At 37.4% G+C, this 19,239-nt stretch overlaps 1 protein-coding gene across 1 annotated transcript in view; it reads left to right on the top strand.

Moving 5' to 3' along the window:
- Positions 1-287: 287 nt before the first annotated feature.
- Positions 288-19,239, top strand: part of ETNK1 (ethanolamine kinase 1) — a 53,372-nt gene continuing 34,420 nt past the window's right edge. Inside the window, exons 1-2 of the mRNA XM_043880947.1 lie at positions 288-444; positions 12,936-13,195. Of these exons, the coding sequence (XP_043736882.1) occupies positions 289-444; positions 12,936-13,195 (416 nt within the window). The 5' untranslated portion in view covers position 288. The remainder of the gene's footprint in view (positions 445-12,935; positions 13,196-19,239) is intronic.

Here is a 19,239-nt window from a genome sequence, read left to right on the forward strand (position 1 = left end):
GCGTCAGGCCAGTCCCGGCATGCTCCGCGCCCGCCGGCGGCCGAGTGCAGACGAGAGGAATTTTTTTCCCGTGAGCATTCCCCGCTCAGTTCAGCCGCTGTCCAGACCCGGGTCGGCGAGAGTGCCGCCTCCACCGGTTCTCCTACCGCTAGCCCGTCAGTCTGAACGCCCCCAGCCCTCCCGCGAGGGCGCCCCGGGACGGAAGGATCCAGCAGCCTGTCGGCGCCCGCCGTTCTCGTGGTCGCCGTCGCCGTCGTCGTTGTGGTAGTCTCTGCCGTCGCCTGGGCCATGGCCAATTACATCCACGTCCCGCCCGGCTCCCCGGAGGTCCCTAAGCTGGACGTCACGGTGCAAGATCAGGAGGAGCAGCGCTGCCGGGAGGGGGCCCTGAGCCTCCTGCAACACCTGCGGCCGCACTGGGACCCTCAGGAGGTGACCCTGCAGGTAACGCCCACACCTCAGCCCCGGGTCTCTCCCGACCTTGACGCGGCCCAGGGGGGAAGGGAGTGGCGGGTTTTTACCTCACCATCCTTTATAGTCTCCGGGGACCCAGGAGGAGCTCCGGGAACGTCTTCTCGCTCCGTTCTTTGGGAAGTGACCCTATGTTTCCTCCGTCACACCTAGGAAGGTCACTCCCCCTTCTTTCATCATTGCTTACTGAGGTTGTCCTGAGGGCAGATTTCCTCTTTCCCGAAGCGGCAACGTTAGCGACGCACCCCTTCCACCTCAGGAAGGTTCTTGTTGATAGTTGCCCCTCCTCCCCCTCCTCTATCCCTTCTTACTGCGGAATGAACCCTGTTCACTCTCCTTGCAAGGGGTTCCTCGCCCGTCGGCCTAAGTCACTGTCGCCTCTCCTTTCACAAATAATGCAGTAATGAATTTTCTCATCTTTTCCTTTCCCTTCTCAACCCTCCCCCTGTCGGTGTAACCCATTGATGCTCACCCTGCGTTTTATCTTCACAAATCCTGGGATTGGAGACAGCCCTGTATCCCAAAGTAATGACCATGGTCATCATGCATTATCAGATTGGGTTCTTAGGTAGCCCTGAACACGTTATTTTATTTGTATCAGTATTTCTGTGAAGGTTTTAGTCATGTGAGTGAAACTAACACTATCTGATGGTAGAACGATAGGTGGCTTGTGAATATTTCTTTTTCCGGAGCCACTGTATTCACAGACAGAAATTGGGAGAAAAAGTCTTGGAGAACCTATGCGTTTTTGAATAGCTTATTTTTAATAAGTTATGATGCAGCATACAGGAAATGTATTTTGAGCACTTATTTCTCTTTAACTTTTGGAGTTTTAGGTACTATATATGAAAATGAACCTCCTTTTCCCTTGCAAACACAAAGTAATTTTAAAGGCTGGCATATTTGAGGTTTGTTTCAAATCTGAACAATAATATAAGAGTATTCAGTTGAAGTAGCCAGATCATCTGCCTTATTTTGTTGACTGTTTCAGCAAAGTTAGGTGACTTAACAGTATCTCAGGTGCTTTGCTAAAGTAGTCACCTATACAAAAATGAATAAAACATGAATAGTGCCCTAGGGCCCAGAACAGTTCTTGACACTTCAGTTTCATAAATGTTGGCTTCAGTTCTTACTGTCTGGAAGAGTTTTGAGCAGACTAAAAGGACCCATATGTTTTGGAAAAAAGTTATCAGACAAAAATTTTGAAAATTTAAGGGAGTGTTTGTTAGCTAGATATGTAGGACATAGTGAATCAAAAGTGATTTTCATGTGTAATTAAAAAAAAAGTAGAGTTGGACCATAAAGAAGGATGAGCACCAGAGAATTGATGCTTTTGAATTGTGGTGTTGGAGAAGACTCCTGAGAGTCCCTTGGACTGAAAGGAGATCAAACCAGTCAATCCTGAAGGAAATCAGTCCTGAATATTCATTGGAAGGACTTAAGCTGAAGTTCAATACTTAGGCCACCTGATTTGAAAAACTGACTCATTGGAAAGACCCTGATACTGGGAAAGATTGATGGGAGAAGGAGGGGGTGGGGCGTGGAGGATGAGATGGTTAGATAGCATTACCAACTCAAGGGACATGAATTTTAGCAAACTGGGAGATGGTGAAGAACAGGAAAGCCTGGCGTGCTACAGTCCATGGGGTTACAGAGTCCGACATGACTTAGTGACTGAACAATAACAACGTATTTTCTTTAAGGAAAATTAGTTTAATTGAAATTTCCAAGTTGAAACTCTACACTTCTTTAGTTTATTATTTATTAGCTTATTCTAGTTTATTATAGAAGTTTCTTACATTTATTAAAATAAGTTATGTTCTGGCCGTCAATTATTAATTAAACATATTAATTAAAGACATTGCCATTTTCTGGTAAACTCTGGTTCTGATAAGCTGTATTACTTTTTAAGCAGAGACTTAAGAGTTTGAAGCTTTGATGACTGGAATTTCAGAGGTACATTAGGTGTTTTTTAAAAATCATTTAATCCCTCAGACAACCATTTTAGATGGGTACTATCATTTTTTTAGGTAGCTCTGTGAAGTAAAGTCAGGATATAGGTTGAAAAAAAGGATAAAATGTGTTAACATTCAGACTGTTTCTGGTTGTTGAAAAGTACTTGATATTGAGTCTTACCTGATATCCATGTATCAACTTTTGACTTTAAGACCTTTGTGCTCATTATCCAAACTTCCAGTGTGCTTATTTGTAAATGAAGGTAAATACTACCATTTGTTTTGCTCTTTTGATGATTGTTATTTAGAAATCTAATCCCTCCATGTGCAAGCAAAGCTTTTGATCCAGAAGCTGGGACAACTGCTAAGCTGCGTTGATGGTTATTCATCTCTCAATTTAGTAGATCTGACTCCCATATTCTAGGTCATTATAAACTCTGCTTTTATGATGCTTCAGGATTTCTTCAGTAAATATGGACAGGAATATTATCTTTTGAGATTTGCTTTTATTTCCTTTGAAGTATAAAGATAAAAGTCATACCTCACATATAGTCAAAAGACTAAAACAAGTATCAGTAATAATAGCACATATTTTTAAAAGATTTTTTCTCAAATTCTTATGTGATATAAAATATTATTTAAACATACCTTAGAAGCTTTCTCTAATAATACTTATTTACCCGGCACTTACTCTTGCCAGCAGAACTTTGAGAGCACATTACAAAATCCAGAAACAAGCAAAAAAACACGTTAGTGTGTTCAAAATGATAGAGGGTCTGGTTTTTGCTCACAAATTATGGACATAGGGGATAATATATCTCATTTTAGATAGAGCTTTAAAAAGTTGAATTATTTTTTCCCTATCTCTGCCAAATTAAAAGAATACAATATAAAAGTAGCTTTGTGGAGTATAGTATGTTAGAATAGGTGGAGTAGATCTAAAACAATATATCAGAGTGTTTTTTATTTAATAATATTTTACTGTTTATAAAGAAAGCACTTTGGCATACATTCCTCCCAACAATCCTGTGAGATAATGTAGACTGTTAATATGTATTTTATAGTTAAATAATACTGAACTTGAAGTTAGTAGTGGCAAATCTGGGATGAGAACTCATAAATTATTGCTCTTTGACTGATAAAAGTTTATGTTTATTCAGTTCAGTTCAGTTGCTCAATCGTGTCCAACTCCTTGTGACCCCACGGACTGCAGTTTGTATATTATGATTAAGACAGGGAAGCCATTTCTCTGCAAAATTAGTAATTTGTTAAAAAATTAAATCTTTGGCTCATAGAAAAATTTTGCCTTAAGTTCCTTACAAATAAAAATTCATACTTTTTCCACATGTGGCATTATTTTGGAAAAGGGATTCACTTCTGCTTTCTTTTAAAATCATTACTATCTAATAGGAAAGTATTTGAGTGGGTGATAATACCTAAGAGTATTTTGACTATGACTAAGAGAGATGGGATATTTAATAGGCTCCTGTGAAGGATATGTAATGTTTAATAGGCTCCCATGTGTTTTGATAATGTGTGACCACAAAGTCAGGGGCCTAATGTGCTAGTTCACTTTCAGGTATTAATAGCTATGTGTTTTGGACTGAGCAACCATTTCACCACTCTTTGAGGCCTCAGCATAGTGTAGTGGAAAGAGGATGGTTTCAAATCCTGATGCCAGCCATTTGTCACCTTTGGCAAGTTTAAAAATCTCTATAAAAAGAAATTACTATCTACCTTGGAGAATAGTTGTGTAGTACAAAACAGTAGAATTTAACTACTATCAGTTCAGTTCAGTCACTCAGTTATGTTGCACCCCATGGACTGAAGCTTGCCAGGCCTCCCTGTCCCTCACCAACTCCCGGAGTTTACTCAAACTTAGGTCCGTTGAGTCGGTGATACCTCCAACCATCTCATCCTCTGTTGTCCGATTCTCCTCCCGCCTTCAATCTTTCCCAGCGTCAGAGTCTTTTCAAATGAATGAGTCAGTTCTTCACATCAGGTGGCCATGTATTGGAGTTTCAGCTTCAGCATCAGTCCTTCCAATGAATATTCAGGACTGGTTTCCTTTAGGATGGAGTTGTTGGATCTCCTTGCAGTCCAAGAGACTCTCAAGAGTATTCTCCAACACCACAGTTCAAAAGCATCAATTTTCGGTGCTCAGCTTTTTTTATAGTCCAACTCTCATCCGTACATGACTACTGGAAAAACCATAGGTTTGACTAGATGGACCTTTGTTGGCAAAGTAATGTCTCTGCTTTTTAATATGCTGTCTAGGTTGGTCATAACTTTTCTTTCAAGGAGCAAGCATCTTTTAATTTCATGGCTGCAGTCACCATCTGCAGTGATTTTTGGAGCCCCCAAAAATAAAGTCAGTCACTGTTTCCATTGTTTCCCCATCTATTTGCCATGAAGTGATGGGACCAGATGCCTTGATCTTAGTTTTCTGAATGTTGAGTTTTAAGCCAACTTTTTCACTCTCCTCTTTCACTTTTAACTACTACACTACTACAAATAGTAATTTTAATACTATTCTTTTACTAATTTTACTACCTTACTAAGAGTAGAGTATCAGGAGAATTAAATGAAATAGGTAAAAATTATGCACAGTATGTTTTATTACTTTACCCCACCCCCCATCCCTGGCTCAGTCCCCAGCCTTTGCAAGTAGAAAGTTGTTCTAAAAGAATTGTAAGCTCCTAAAATTCAGTAATTTTGACATGTATTTTTTTTTGTACTGGCATAATGCTAATTTTCAGCAGCATTTCTTGTAGCAGAAGGTAGGCATGGGAGAATGGAGGAGGAAAGGCTTCACAGAAAGGCTTCAAGGGGTACCTTGAATTCAGCTTGGAAGGAAAGATAGGAGATGGGGAAGTATTTCTGGGCATAGAAAAACCACTTTTGTAAACTATGAGTGTTTCGTAGACTATGAGTGTCTTGGGTAGAATGGTGTATGAAATGATTTCCAAACAAGGGAGAGGTTAGATATGAAGTATTTATGCCTCATTAGGAGGTGGTGTTCTATTATCTAGGATGCAGTGGGAAGTTGGTGAATGTTTTTAAGCAGGTATGTTACATATTTTTTAGAGAAGTGGCAGATTACTATTTAGGCAGCATCCATTGAAGATAATGTTTTGAATTGGGAAATGAGTGATCACTTAGAAAGGACATTTTTGAAACTCTTGGTTACTGCTTACTAAGAGGATGCTAAATTAGTATAGTGGATTTAAACCACTACAGTTTAAAAAGATGAGTTAAGATGTGATAGGATAGATCAGAGAGCATTGCAAGTAATACGGCTAAGTATTTCTTAGTTTTCTAAGTATTTCTTGTTTTAGTTTTACATAAAAGTATATATGTGTTGAATTAAACGATAAATACTTTTTTTTCCCCCTGTGTATTGCATTAAAAATTGTTTGTGAAAGACAACTGAGGAGAGACTGTTATGTTAGATAAGCGGTTCTGGGATCCAAATTAGGACAGTGGCCTTGAAGCTGGAAATAAGGGATCAATTTGACATTTCAGAAAATAAATGTGCAGGACTTGTTAATTGCTTGCAGGTCAGGGAGGAAGTGGGAAGCTTAAGGGCTTTGTTTTGTTTTGTGTTTCTTTTTGTGGCTGACAAAGATAGGGCAGTAATGAAAGGCCTTTATTTAAGGAATCAAGTTGTATTTTTCAGGATTCTGTCATTGTTTTTTATCTTTTGGCCTTGCCACGTGACAGGTGGGATCTTAGTTCCCCGGCCAGGGATTGAACCTGAAGCCTCTGCAGTGGAAGCACAGAATCTTACACAGGACCACCAGGGAAGTCCCCAGCATTTTTTCTTAGAAATTATTTTACTCTGATACATCTTATGGGCTATAGATAAATTTTGTCACCCTTTTAAAAATTGTGAGATACAACAAGCCTACAGAAAAAGTGAAACATAAATTGTTGTAGAACAAATACCTTTGTAGCCCTCGCTAAGGGAAAGAGAGAAAATATTAACCAGCAACCCAGAATATCTCTCACTTCCCTTTGTGCTCCTAACTTTTCCCTCCCTCTAGTGGTAATCACAATAACAGTTAAAAAAAGTTAATAGAACAATACTTTTGAATTGAATTAGTCATTTTTTCTAGTACTCTGAGAAAATATACTCTGTAAATTTTTTAAATAAAGAACTATATGATCATGAAGTAATTTAGTTTTACTGAAAAGATGTAACACAATGTTAAAACTTTGAGTAGGAAAAAACCCCCACTCCCTATTCATATTTAAACCCCCACTCCCTATTCATATTTTATTAAACAATCAACTGTTCTATTTTATTACCATCTACTTCTCCCTTAAATATTTTACAGTTGTTTTATTGAATCTTATGTACACTTTTGTATTCCTGTTCTTCACATCAGTTCAGTTCAGTTGCTCAGTCGTGTCCGACTCTGTGACCCCATGGACTGCAGCACGCCACGCTTCCCCATCACCAGCTCCTGGAGTTTGCTCAAACTCATGTCTGTTGTAAATATTTTCATGTTTTTATGGTATTGACCACAACTTTTGATAGCTAGAAACATAATATTTGATCATGTTAAAGATCACATGACTTAATTACTTTTAAAGTGAAGTTTTAGAAAGAATTCTAAAGAGTATAAAGAGGAAAATTAGAAAGGCTTAGCAGGTAAAGAATCCGCCTGCATTGCAGGAGACGGCTTGATCTCTTGGTTGGGAAGATCCCCTGGAGGAGGAAATGGCAACCCACTACAGTATTCTTGCCTGGAGAATTCCGTGGACAGAGGAGCCTGGCGAACCATAGTCCATAGGGTTGCAAAGAGTTGGACATGACTGAGCGACTATACACGCACATAGGCATTCATCACATTCATAAAAGAATACTATCCAACCCTGTTGATTTTGTTTAATAAATACAAATGATTCATGCTCTTAATAAAATATTTAAAACATAAATAAAGCTATAATATGGAAAGTAAAAAACCTAAATCCCTCAACACCAGGTCCTTCTCCTCAAAGGTAATTTTGTGAACAATTTCTTTTGACTTACAAAAAATTGTCTGATGATTTACCAGCATAAATAATTTATGTATGGATTTACCAGCAAACATCGACCTACATTTATAAATATAGTAAGTATAATTAAATTATCCCATATCATGCTTTTAAAATAATATATCTTCCATATCTCCATGTCAGTGTATGTAATCTGCTCTGTATTTTTTTAATTTTGTTTTTATTTTTTAGATATTGAAATCAGTATTGCAGTGAAGTACTTTTATGCATATATTTTGGGTAACTTCTTTAAGTATATCCATAGAGTAAATTCTTAGTGAAATTCAATTTAAAGAAAAAAAATATACATATACATGTATATATATATATATGATCTACTTCAAGGAACTGGCTCACACAGTTGAAGAGGTTGGTAAATCTGAAATTTGTAGGGCATTGTCTGGTAAGCTGGAAACTCTTAAGACAGGAATTGATGCTGTAGCCTTAAAGCAGAGTATCTTCAGGAAAACCTAAGTTTTGCTTTAACAGCTTTTCACCTGATCGAATGAGGCTCACTCATGGGGATTAATCTCTTACTTGAAGTTATCTGGTTAATAAGTCTGCAAAATACCTACACAGTAGCATCTAAATGTTTGATTGAATAACTGGGCATTATAGCCAGTCCAAGTTGGCATAAAACTGTCATGCTATTTCTTAGTTTATGTAATTTTTTATTCCTCAAAACAGTATTGTAAAGTATCTTTTTCTCTATACCTTGTCCAATCTCTGATATTAAATTAAAAAAATTTTTGCCAGTTAGATACATGAAAATAGTATTTTGTTTTCTTTTTACATTGCTTTTAATTCTGTCATTTTGGAAGACTGTCGAATCACAATAGTTTCTTCCACAAAACAGTTAACTGACACAAATTAATTCCATCTTTGTAAATTTCTGGTCTTGTCTAGTAGTCATACTCTAAAAGAATAATTGAAACTTGTCTTTCCCATTATCTTGGCCCATGGAAGCTTATTCATTTGAATTCAGTAGTTAATTGGTCATTTTAAACCATAAATAAATATCGAAACTCTGCTTGGTTTCTTAATCATCTTAGGGACTAAAGAAATTTCGTGGTAGCTAAGATAGAGAGTTTAATGCTTTTACCATCTTAGAGTTTGTCATTGCCAGATAGTGTCACGTACTGAAAGGAGGCATTGGATTATGTTTTGGGGGTCTCAAGAAGGTCTTCAGGTTCACTGATAGTCACTTTAACCTCTAAGGTGTCATTAAACTGTAATTTCTTTTTGCCAGCCAGGTTTTCTGTGTTACTTCAAATGGCAACCTGTACAGATTTGGGCAGTACAGCAGCATAGAGTCTAGGGCTAATCTGTAACGTAGATGTTGTCATAATTATTAACTTTTATGATCTCATCATGAATCATTTTGCTGTCTTGTGTTGAAATTTAAATATGTAGTAATCTGCATACCTGATAAGAACTTAGTTTGTGTCAGAAATGTTTTTTGTGCTTTTGTATATGTTAAGTCATTAACTCTCATGAGTGAAAGTCATTCAGTTGTGTCCGACTCTTTGCGACCGCATGGACTATACAGTCCACGGAATTCTCCAGGCTAGAATACTGGAGCGGGTAGCCTTTTCCTTCTCCAGGGGATCTTCCTAACCCAGGGATTGAACCCAGGTTTCCTGTATTGCAGGCGGATTCTTTATCAGCTGAGGTACAAGGGAAGCTATTAATTCTCATAAAAACCTATTAAGTAAAAAAACAAAAACTAAAACTATAAAGTAGATTCTAATTGCTTATATTAAACATGAGATGAATAAAGCACATACAAGTTAAGTGACTTGCCTAAGATTACTCAACTTATAGATGAACACAGCTAGAATTTGCAGTCAGGCAGAGCAGTCTTGCTCTGAGCTCGTTCTCTGAACTAGTACTATCTTAAATACTTGACAAGCAGTGTAGGATAAACCCTGTAAAAAGGAGCTCCGTGAGATTCCTGTTGTTTTTGTACCCCCTCCAATGAGGTGGAATTTTATATTTCTAGTATATATCTGATATAGTACTCATACCTAGCATATACCTAGTATATTTTGGTCTGTTTTGGAAAGCTGAAGTACCTTGAATTAATTGTTGATTTATGCATGAGGTAGGAACCATCCAAGAGCAAAAAAGCATTATCCATACATCTTTAAAGTCAGAAATCTCCATCAAGAGGTCATTTGAATAGCTGAACAAATTGGATTTATTACTCCTTCCAGTTGAGGAAGACTTATTCCATGGGTAATGGTGGGGCTCTTGGTATGTGGGTATTAGAAAGGACTTAGTATGAAAATCAGTATAAAAATTTAGGAGAGGGTTCAAGGAGGCTTCCCTGATAGCTCAGTTGGTAAAGAATCCGCCTGCAATGCAGGAGACCCTTGTTTGATTCCTGGGTCAGGAAGATCTCCTGGAGAAGGGATAGGCTACCCACTCCAGTATTCTTGGGCTTTCCTTGTGGCTTAGCTGGTAAAGAATCTACCTGCATTGCAGGAGTCTTGGGTTCAATCCCTGGGTGGGAAGATCCCCTGGAGAAGGGAAAGGCTACCCGTTCCAGCATTCTGGCCTGGAGAATTCCGTGGACTGTGTGGCCCATGGGGTCACAAAGAGGTGGACACGACTGAGCGACTGTCACTTTCAAGGAAGCGAGGCTTTCCTGTGGATTGGGTGCTCTCAGAAAGGAAGTGAGGCAAGTCTGTGGCTGTGGGTAACTTACCTTACCTAGAGGACTGGAGGAATGAAGTGGGGCCAGAGCTGTGAAAAGGAACAGCAGTTCCTCACATTAGCCAGAGTAGGGGGATGCTTGGTCATTTTTGTGGTTTGGAAAAAATTCATAGTTTTGTCTGTGTTCACACATGATTACAGAGTGGCTTTGTTTTTGTCTTGATGCATTATGGTCACAGAGTGGTCTCATCTCATACTGAGGTTCTGTGAAATTACTTACGTTCAACTGAATCTCCAGGCCTTGCCGTGTGTGCTGGGTCTGTTCCTGGCTGTTGGGCTCCTTTTGTCTTTCTCACTAATTTAATTTTTTCACATTTAAACTGGATTGATTGTGGAAGAAAAAAAGAAAACATGCATAAGCCAAAAGAAAAAAAAGTTTAAAACAGGGAAACAGGAGATAGGATTTAAAATACCTAATATTTGTGTTGGATACTTTTGTAGACATTTCTATAATTATTCATACATAAATATAAATTTAGTGATACTTTACATAAAATACTCTTATGAAGTGAAGTAAAAGTCTCTTAGTCATGTCCGACTCTTTGCGACCCCATGGCCTATACAGTTCATGGACTTCTCAGGGCCAGAATATTGGAGTGGGTAGCTGTACCCTTCTCCAGGGAATCTTCCCAACCCAGGGATTGAATCCAGGTCTCCCGCATTGCAGGTGGATTCTTTACCTGCTGAGCCATCCGGGAAGCAAAATGAAGTAATATTTTTTTGCCCCAGGAATTTATTGTGACTATCATTTTATTGTAAATTTGTAGCTGTTTTGTATAGTAGAGTATATTAGGGTTAGTGTCATTGGAGTTGTGACTCAGTGTCATCCTCATAAATGTGTGTATATTGTTCAGTAATCTTATCCAGTAATGTTATCTGCTTCTATCCCTTTTAAGTGCATGCATCTTAAATGTGTGTTTCTGTGTGTACACATAAATGTACAATATAGCGTGCACAATTAAAGAAACTTATTATAGGCAAGAGTGAAAGAATGAATTTGTTATAAGTTAGATCAAGAAGACAAGCTGGTATTTAAGTCCTTACTAAATATTTGTTGGGAGGATGTAGAAAACATAGATTTTACTCCTGGCTTTTGAGAAGTGTGGAGTGTCATTCATCATAAGCATTTCAGAATGTTAGTTTCTCAGACTTTATTACAATAATTGAAATATTTTATTTCTACATGGCATTTGGAGGAGTTACACAGTAATAAGTGTGAGTTGATATTTTAATAAGAAATAACAAGCTTGCAACATAAGTTTTAAGAAAATAATGATTGGAATTTAGTATAGGGCATATGCTTCTTGTCATTGTCTCCCTACCTACCAGCTTTTTGAAATCTAGGTGGAAAGCAGAGTTTGTATGTCTCTGCATACCCCCAAAACATAGATATTCAAAATAAATCTTTTCACATTAGCTCATTAAATTTACGTACATTAGGTGAATAAGGATAAGTAAATACTTCTTTAAAATTTCACCTGAAGATCTAAAGCCTTTTCAGGTATCATTTATCATTACAACAGTCTTATCAAAATAAAAATGATTACCCTTAGGCATTAGTTAAATGTGTATACATTTAAAACTTTTCCTTTGTCCATTATTCTTGTTCTTTCCCAGTTGTCTTAGGAAAAATGTCCTTAACACTTGCTTTCACTTTTATCTCTTTATTCCACCTGAGAGCCTTCAAAAGCTCTGAGTTATAATTGGGTAAATAGAAAGTTTTAGTGTCAATTTTGGGAGAAGGGGATGACAGAGGATGAGATGGTTGGATGGCATCACTGACTCGATGGGCATGAGTTTGAGCAAGCTGCAGGCAGGAGTTGGTGTTGGACAGGGAGGCCTGGCGGGCTATAGTCCATGGGGTTGCAAAGAGTCAGACACGACTGAGCAACTGAACTGAGTGTCAAATTAATGTAGAGGAAGACAAAAGTTGTAGTTTTTGAGTAGACTTAGAGAACTAATATTGCTAATCATGTTTGGTTTTTAATATAATATTATACTCAAATCTAAAAAAGGACTTTTAAGTACTTAAAACTCCTGAGGGGACTTCCTTAGTGGTCTATTGGTTATAAAGACTCTGCCCTTCCACTGCAGGGGGCATGGGTTCAGTCCCTAATTGGGGAACTAAGATCTCTCATGCCTCATGGTGCAGCAAAAAAATAATCTTGAAAAGTCCCCAAACTCCCTTTTAGAAAATATCTGTGGAATCTCTAGTTAATTCTCTGTCTTTGTCTAATTAGGATTGTGCTGCTGCTGCTTATTTAGCTGTAGCATTCAAGTTTAAATTATTATAACCTGAATACTTAGAAGAATTTCTAGTGTATATTATGTTAAGTAATCTTTGAAAATAACATTTAAAATTAAGTTTTTTATAAATTGAAGATTTACCATAATATAAATTATGGTACATTATATTTGTAAATTTAAACTTGTAAATGTTATCAAAGACTTTTTTATATCATATATTATGCTAGCAAGAAAGTGACTTTCCCTATCTTCAGAGATTTTCCAATCTTTTAGACATAGGAGAGAGAAAGAGTGTGTGTGTTGTACCACACAATATATTAAACAGCAGCATTCCATTTTGTTTACATTTAGAATTAAAGTTATAGACATGTTGGGCAAAATTATATTAAAAAATTAAGTAGATATTTTCTTTCAATTAGTATTTAATGTTTTTCAAGTTATCTCCTAATCCTTCCTTAACAGTGAATACTTGTTTTTCCCTTTTTTTTTCTTTTGGGGCAGCTTTTCACTGATGGAATCACAAATAAACTTATTGGCTGTTATGTGGGTAACACAATGGAGGATGTCGTCCTGGTGCGAATTTATGGCAATAAGACTGAGCTGTTAGTCGACCGCGATGAGGAAGTGAAGAGTTTCCGAGTGTTGCAGGCTCATGGCTGTGCACCGCAGCTCTACTGCACCTTCAACAATGGACTGTGCTATGAGTTCATACAGGGGGAAGCGCTGGATCCAAAGCATGTATGCAACCCCGCCATTTTCAGGTACATTTCTTTTCCTAAATAATTTATCCTTTTGAAAAGTTAAGTGCACTATGGAAATGTTTTTTGAAACTGCCTTTTCTTTCTTTAAGCAACTATTTGGTTAATTTAGAAACTTTCTCTTGTTCGGGTTTTGTTTTGTTTTTGCTAGAGAAAAAGCATTCCTTTTTATCTGAATTCTCATAGTTAACTCTACAAAAGAAATAACAGTGAGAGGTTTTAGATTAGCTTGCTATAGAAGGTCAAGGTTTCTTGTTAATTTTTTAAAGTAGTGCTTGAATCAAAGCATTACACATTTCTTATTATTGTTTTGTCACTCAGTTGCTCATAGTTTCAGAGTTATTGCTCACTAAGATCCTTTTAATACTGTTAACACTTCTTTGTTACTCTTTAAACTTCTATATTCAGTGTATTGTGTTTTATAAGGAAATGCTGTAAACATTTTCTAAAATTGATAAAATTTTGTTTTCTGCTCTTGAAAACTGTAATAAATGGGCTTGATTTGAAAACTGCAAGTTCATTTATGGTTTAAATCTAAACTTCTCAGTTTGGTCCCAAGACTCTTTTACAACTTTTAAAGTTTACTGGGGTGGGGGGGATGGGAGGGAGGGAGGTGGGAGGAGGGATCAGGATGGGGAACACATGTAAATCCATGGCTGATTCATGTCAATGTACGGCAAAAACCACTACAATATTTGAAAGTAATTAGCCTCCAACTAATAAAAACAAATGGGAAAAAAAACAAAACAAAACTCCTGCAGCATTTTTAAGTGGTAAAGAATAATAAGCCAGATGCTGGCTATCATTACACTTTTTCTTTTATCATTTTTCATCTAGCATGTATGAAAGTATCCATGTAACTGATGTTTAAAATCAATATACAAGTGAATTGTGCTTTTTAAGTATCTCTGTAAATAAATACCCCAAAAGGTTAACAATTAAAAAAAAAAAAGTTTACTGAGGACCTAAAGAGCTTTTGTTATTGTGAATTATATTTATCAATATTTACTATGTTAGACAATTCAGGTATGACCTAAATCAAATCCCTTATGACTACACAGTGGAAGTGAGAAATAGATTTAAGGGACTAGATCTGATAGACAGAGTGCCTGATGAACTATGGATGGAGGTTCGTGACATTGTACAGGAGACAGGAATCAAGGCCATCCCCAAGAAAAAGTAATCAAAAAAGCAAAATGGCTGTCTGAGGAGGCCTTACAAATAGCTGTGAAAAGAAGGGAAGCGAAAAGCAAAGGAGAAAAGGGAAAATATACCCATTTGAATGCAGAGTTCCAAAGAATAGCAAGGAGAGATAAGAAAACCTTCTTCAGCGATCACGGCAAAGAAATAGAGGAAAACAATAGAATGGGAAAGACTAGAGATCTCTTCAAGGAAATTAGAGATACCAAGGGAACATTTCATGCAAAGATGGGCTCAATAAAGGACAGAAATGGTATGGACCTAACAGAAGGAGAAAATATGAAGAAGAGATGGCAAGAATACACAGAAGAACGATATAAAAAAGATCTTCATGACCCAGATAATCATTATGGTGTGATCACTGATCTAGAGCCAGACATCCTGGAATGTGAAATCAAGTGGGCCTTAGGAAGTATCACTACGAACAAAGCTAGTGGAGGTGATGGAATACCAGTTGAGCTATTTCAAATCCTGAAAGATGATGCTGTGAAAGTGCTGCACTCAGTATGCCAGCAAATTTGGAAAACTCAGCAGTGGCCACAGAACTGGAAAAGGTCAGTTTTCATTCCATTTCATTCTTCTTAGGAAGAAAGGCAATGCCAAAGAATGCTCAAACTACTGCACAGTTGCACTCATCTCACACGCCAATAAAGTAATGCTGAAAATTCTCCAAGCCAGGCTTCAGCAATACGTGAACTGTGAACTTCCAGATGTTCAAGCTGGTTTTAGAAAAGGCAGAGGAACCAGAGATCAAATTGCTAACATCCGCTGGATCATCGAAAAGGCAAGAGAGTTCCAGAAAAACTTCTATTTCTGCTTTATTGACCATGCCAAAGCCTTTGACTGTGTGGATCACAATAAACTGTGGAAAATTCTGAAAGAGATGGGAATACCAGACCACCTGACCTGCCTCTTGAGGAACCTGTATGCAGGTCAGGAAGCAACAGTTAGACTGGTTCCAAATAGGGAAAGGAGTACGTCAAGGCTGTATATTGTCACCCTGCTTCTTTAACTTATATGTAGAGTACATCATGAGAAACGCTGGGCTGATGAAGCACAAGCTGGAATCACGATTGCTGGGAGAAATATCAATAACCTCAGATATGCAGATGATACCACCCTTATGGCAGAAAGTGAAGAAGAACTGAAGAGCCTCTTGATGAAGGTGAGAGGAGAGTGAAAAAGTTGGCTTAAAGCTCAACATTGAGAAAACTAAGATCATGGCATCTGGTCCCATCACTTCATGGCAGATAGATGGGGAAACAGTAGAAACAGTGGCTGACTTTATTTTTCTGTGCTCCACAATCACTGCAGACGGTGATTGCAGCCATGAAATTAAAAGATGCTTCCTCCTTGGGAAAGTTATGACCAATCTAGAGAGCATATTAAAAAACAGAGACATTACTTTGCCAACAAAGGTCCAGCTAATCAAGGCTATGGTTTTTCCAGTGGTCATGTATTAATGTGAGAGTTGAACTATAAAGAAAACTGAGTGCCGAAGAATTGATGCTTTTGAGCTGTGGTGTTACAGAAGACTCTTGAGAGTCCCTTGGACTGCAAGGAGATCCAACCAGTCCATCCTAAAGGAGATCAGTCCTGGGTGTTCATTGGAAAGACTGATGCTGAAGCTGAAACTCCAATACTCTGGCCACCTGATGTGAAGAGCTGACTCATTTGAAAAGACCCTGACACTAGGAAAGATTGAGGGCGGGAGGAGAAGGGGATGAGTGAGGATGAGATGGTTGGATGGCATCACAGACTCAGTGGACATGGGTTTGGGTGGACTCCAGGAGTTGGTGATGGAGAGGGAAGGCTCGTGTGCTGCAGTCCATGGAGTCAAAAAGAGTCAGACACGACTGAGCTACTGAACTGAACTGAACTATGTTAGAAATTAAAACAAAGTGTTTAGAATGGAAGATTACCAACGTGCATATTCTTTTAGCTATCAGTCAACATGATGACAACATCACACCATTTCATGTAACTTCTCAAAATTGTACTCTCCACTCATTTAGAAGAGTAAAAAAGCTAAATAACACTTTATGAAAATAGTTTTAATCTCACAAACCTCCTGAAAGGGTCTTGAGCCATAGATCAAAGTCCACAGTATTCTCTTGCTTTGACTTCTTCAGACATAGCTACTCACCTGTATTATGATTATAATAAAGAGAACCTACTTTGGATATACTGGGCATTGGAATATATTTATATTTAATCTAATCTAGGGGAGGAAAAGTAATTCAAACAGTCAGCTGCTGTCCTAGTAATTTACAGTCTGTGATAGACAATAGCCTTGGGGGAAAATAAGCTAAATAGTATACACAGAGGAGTAGAAAAGGTTTTAAAAAAAGTAGAACTAATTTACTGTGGTATGGTTGGGAAATAAGCAGTGTTTAACTAAGATGATATTTGAATTGGACCCTAAAGGTGATGCAGAACATGGAGGAGTCTGAGGGAGATGACAGGTAAAGATGAATTACATCATGCTAGTACTTAACTAGTAATTCAGCCTATGCAAGTTTATCATGGCCTTTTTTATTTGAATTTCTCTACAGCAGTCAAGTATTGCAGAAACCTTTATTTACTTATTTATTTTTTAAATTCTAAGGTGTTTAGGAGTTTTCTTACCTGGTATTTCTCTAAAATTTGCCTCTTGCTGGGAATACTGGCTGAAGTGTAATTAAAACCACTCAGCAACAGACATACAGGGAGAAGTGCAGTTTAAAGTGAGTTATTGCACATTTATCAATAAACATAACTAAAAAATACCAACTTCCCAGTGCTGAGCCTATTGTAGTGGGACTGGTAAACTATGGGTTGCAAATAGAATTGGTAATGTTCTCTTTTGGAAATCAGTACGGCGATATATAGTAAGTCATAAAAGAAAGTCATATGACTTGATTGTGTGATAACAAGTCATATTTGAATATAACAAAGGTACATTAGCACAAATAAATGTTATGTTACTGTTGAATGTTGTCTAAAGCATACAAAATGTCTGATGCAGCACTAAGAAAATATCAGCTTACTAGTTGAACTGTGGCTAAAATCAGGCAGCAATTTGTTTATATAAAAAACTGAAAGGAGTTTTTAAGAAATAAATTCTGTTGGGAAGGTAGGATTGGGGATCTTTTTTTTCAATTTCAAAAAATGCCTGTTATTGTTACAGTTTTTTAAAAGCTTCCAAGAAAGGAGCAACTAGTGAGTATTAGTGGGTATTTGAAGAAATTATCTGCAGCCTTGAGATTTTCAAACATTTGGCTTTATTGAGTATGGAATTTAAAGTAGCATTTGCTTTGATGTTAGCGCAGTAAAACCTTATCTTATTGAGACTAGATAGAAGAAGGACCATCTGTGATAGTGAAAGTAAGAAATCTTTATTTTTTATTACCGAGTTGTTTTTCCTGTTGTATATAAAATTTGCTAATAGAAAATAATTGAATTGTTCTAATCAAGTCTTTTTAAGAACTGTATTCTTTTTTATGACCGATTATGTTATTTAACATTTTTATTTTTAATTGCAATAAAACACATGTAACATAATTTGCCATCTTAATTTTTAAGTATGCAGTTGCATAGTGTTAAGTACATTCACATTGTTTTGCAAACAATCTCCACAGTTCTTTTCGTCTTACAAAACTAAAATTTTATATACAAAAGCAACAGCTTCCCTTTCTTCCCTACCGCCAGCCTTGGCACCTATACTACTTTTTGTCTGTATGAATTTGACTGCTCTGGATACCTTATATTAGTGTTACTTCTGTCTTTGGCTTATTTCACTTAACGTAATGTCTTCATCCATGTTGTAGCATGTATCAGAGTTTCCTTCCTTTTTTAAGGCTGAATAATGTTCCATTGTATGTGTAGGCTATGTTTTGTTTACTCACTAATTCGTGGATGAACATTTGGGTTATTACTACTTTTTTGCTGTTATGTATAATGTTCTTATGAATGTGGGTGAGCAGATGCTTTTTTAGACCCTGTTTTCAGTTCTTTAGGATATATAATCAGAAGTAGAATTGCTCGATCATACAGTCATTCTACTTTTAATTTTTTTTGAAACTGCTGTACTGTTTTCCATAGCACCTGTACCAATTTACATTCTCACCAGCAGTGCACAGGGGTCCAGTTTTTCCAAGTCCTTGCTGACTCATTAGTAGTATTTTGATAGTAGCCATCCTAATTAAGGAGATGGTATCTCGTTGTGGTTTTGATCTCTTATTTTTCTAATAGTTAGTCACATTTAGCATCTTTTCTTATGCCTGTTGGCCATTTGTGTATCTTCTTGGAGGAAATGTCAATTCAGGTCCTCTTCCAGTTTTCTTTTTTTTTCCTCCAGTTTTCTAATTGGATTATTTTTTGTTGTCAAGATGTAAGAGTACTTATATATTCTGAATATTAACCCCATATCATATATATGACTTACAAGTACTTTATTTTCTATGGGTTGCCTTTTTACTCTGTTGATTTTGCCCTTTGATGCACAGTTTTAAATTTTAATGTACGTGGATTGTTTTGTTGATCACTAACAACCTCTGCAATTGTTGGAAGAGGTCATCAAGAGAATGTGACCACCAGTTGACCCCCTGGGCTGGACTCACACAATAGGAGGTTCCTCAGCCCCTCCCCTGCCCTTGGAATGTGTAGTCTGCTCACCGTTCCCCCAGTGGAAGCTATTTTGGAGGATGGAGCCTTGAGAGAATGGGGTGATGTTGAGACTATCTGGATGGCATATGTTACTGAACCCCATAAGACATATATAAACTTCTAAGATTCTGACAGGCAGGTAGATCTATTTCTCCTGCAGCTACCCAAGACAAACCTTATATGTAAGTTCTCTTGCTTAT

The sequence above is a fragment of the Cervus elaphus genome, chromosome 22 (assembly GCF_910594005.1).
Source record: "Cervus elaphus chromosome 22, mCerEla1.1, whole genome shotgun sequence".
NCBI classification, from domain to species: Eukaryota; Metazoa; Chordata; class Mammalia; order Artiodactyla; family Cervidae; genus Cervus; species Cervus elaphus.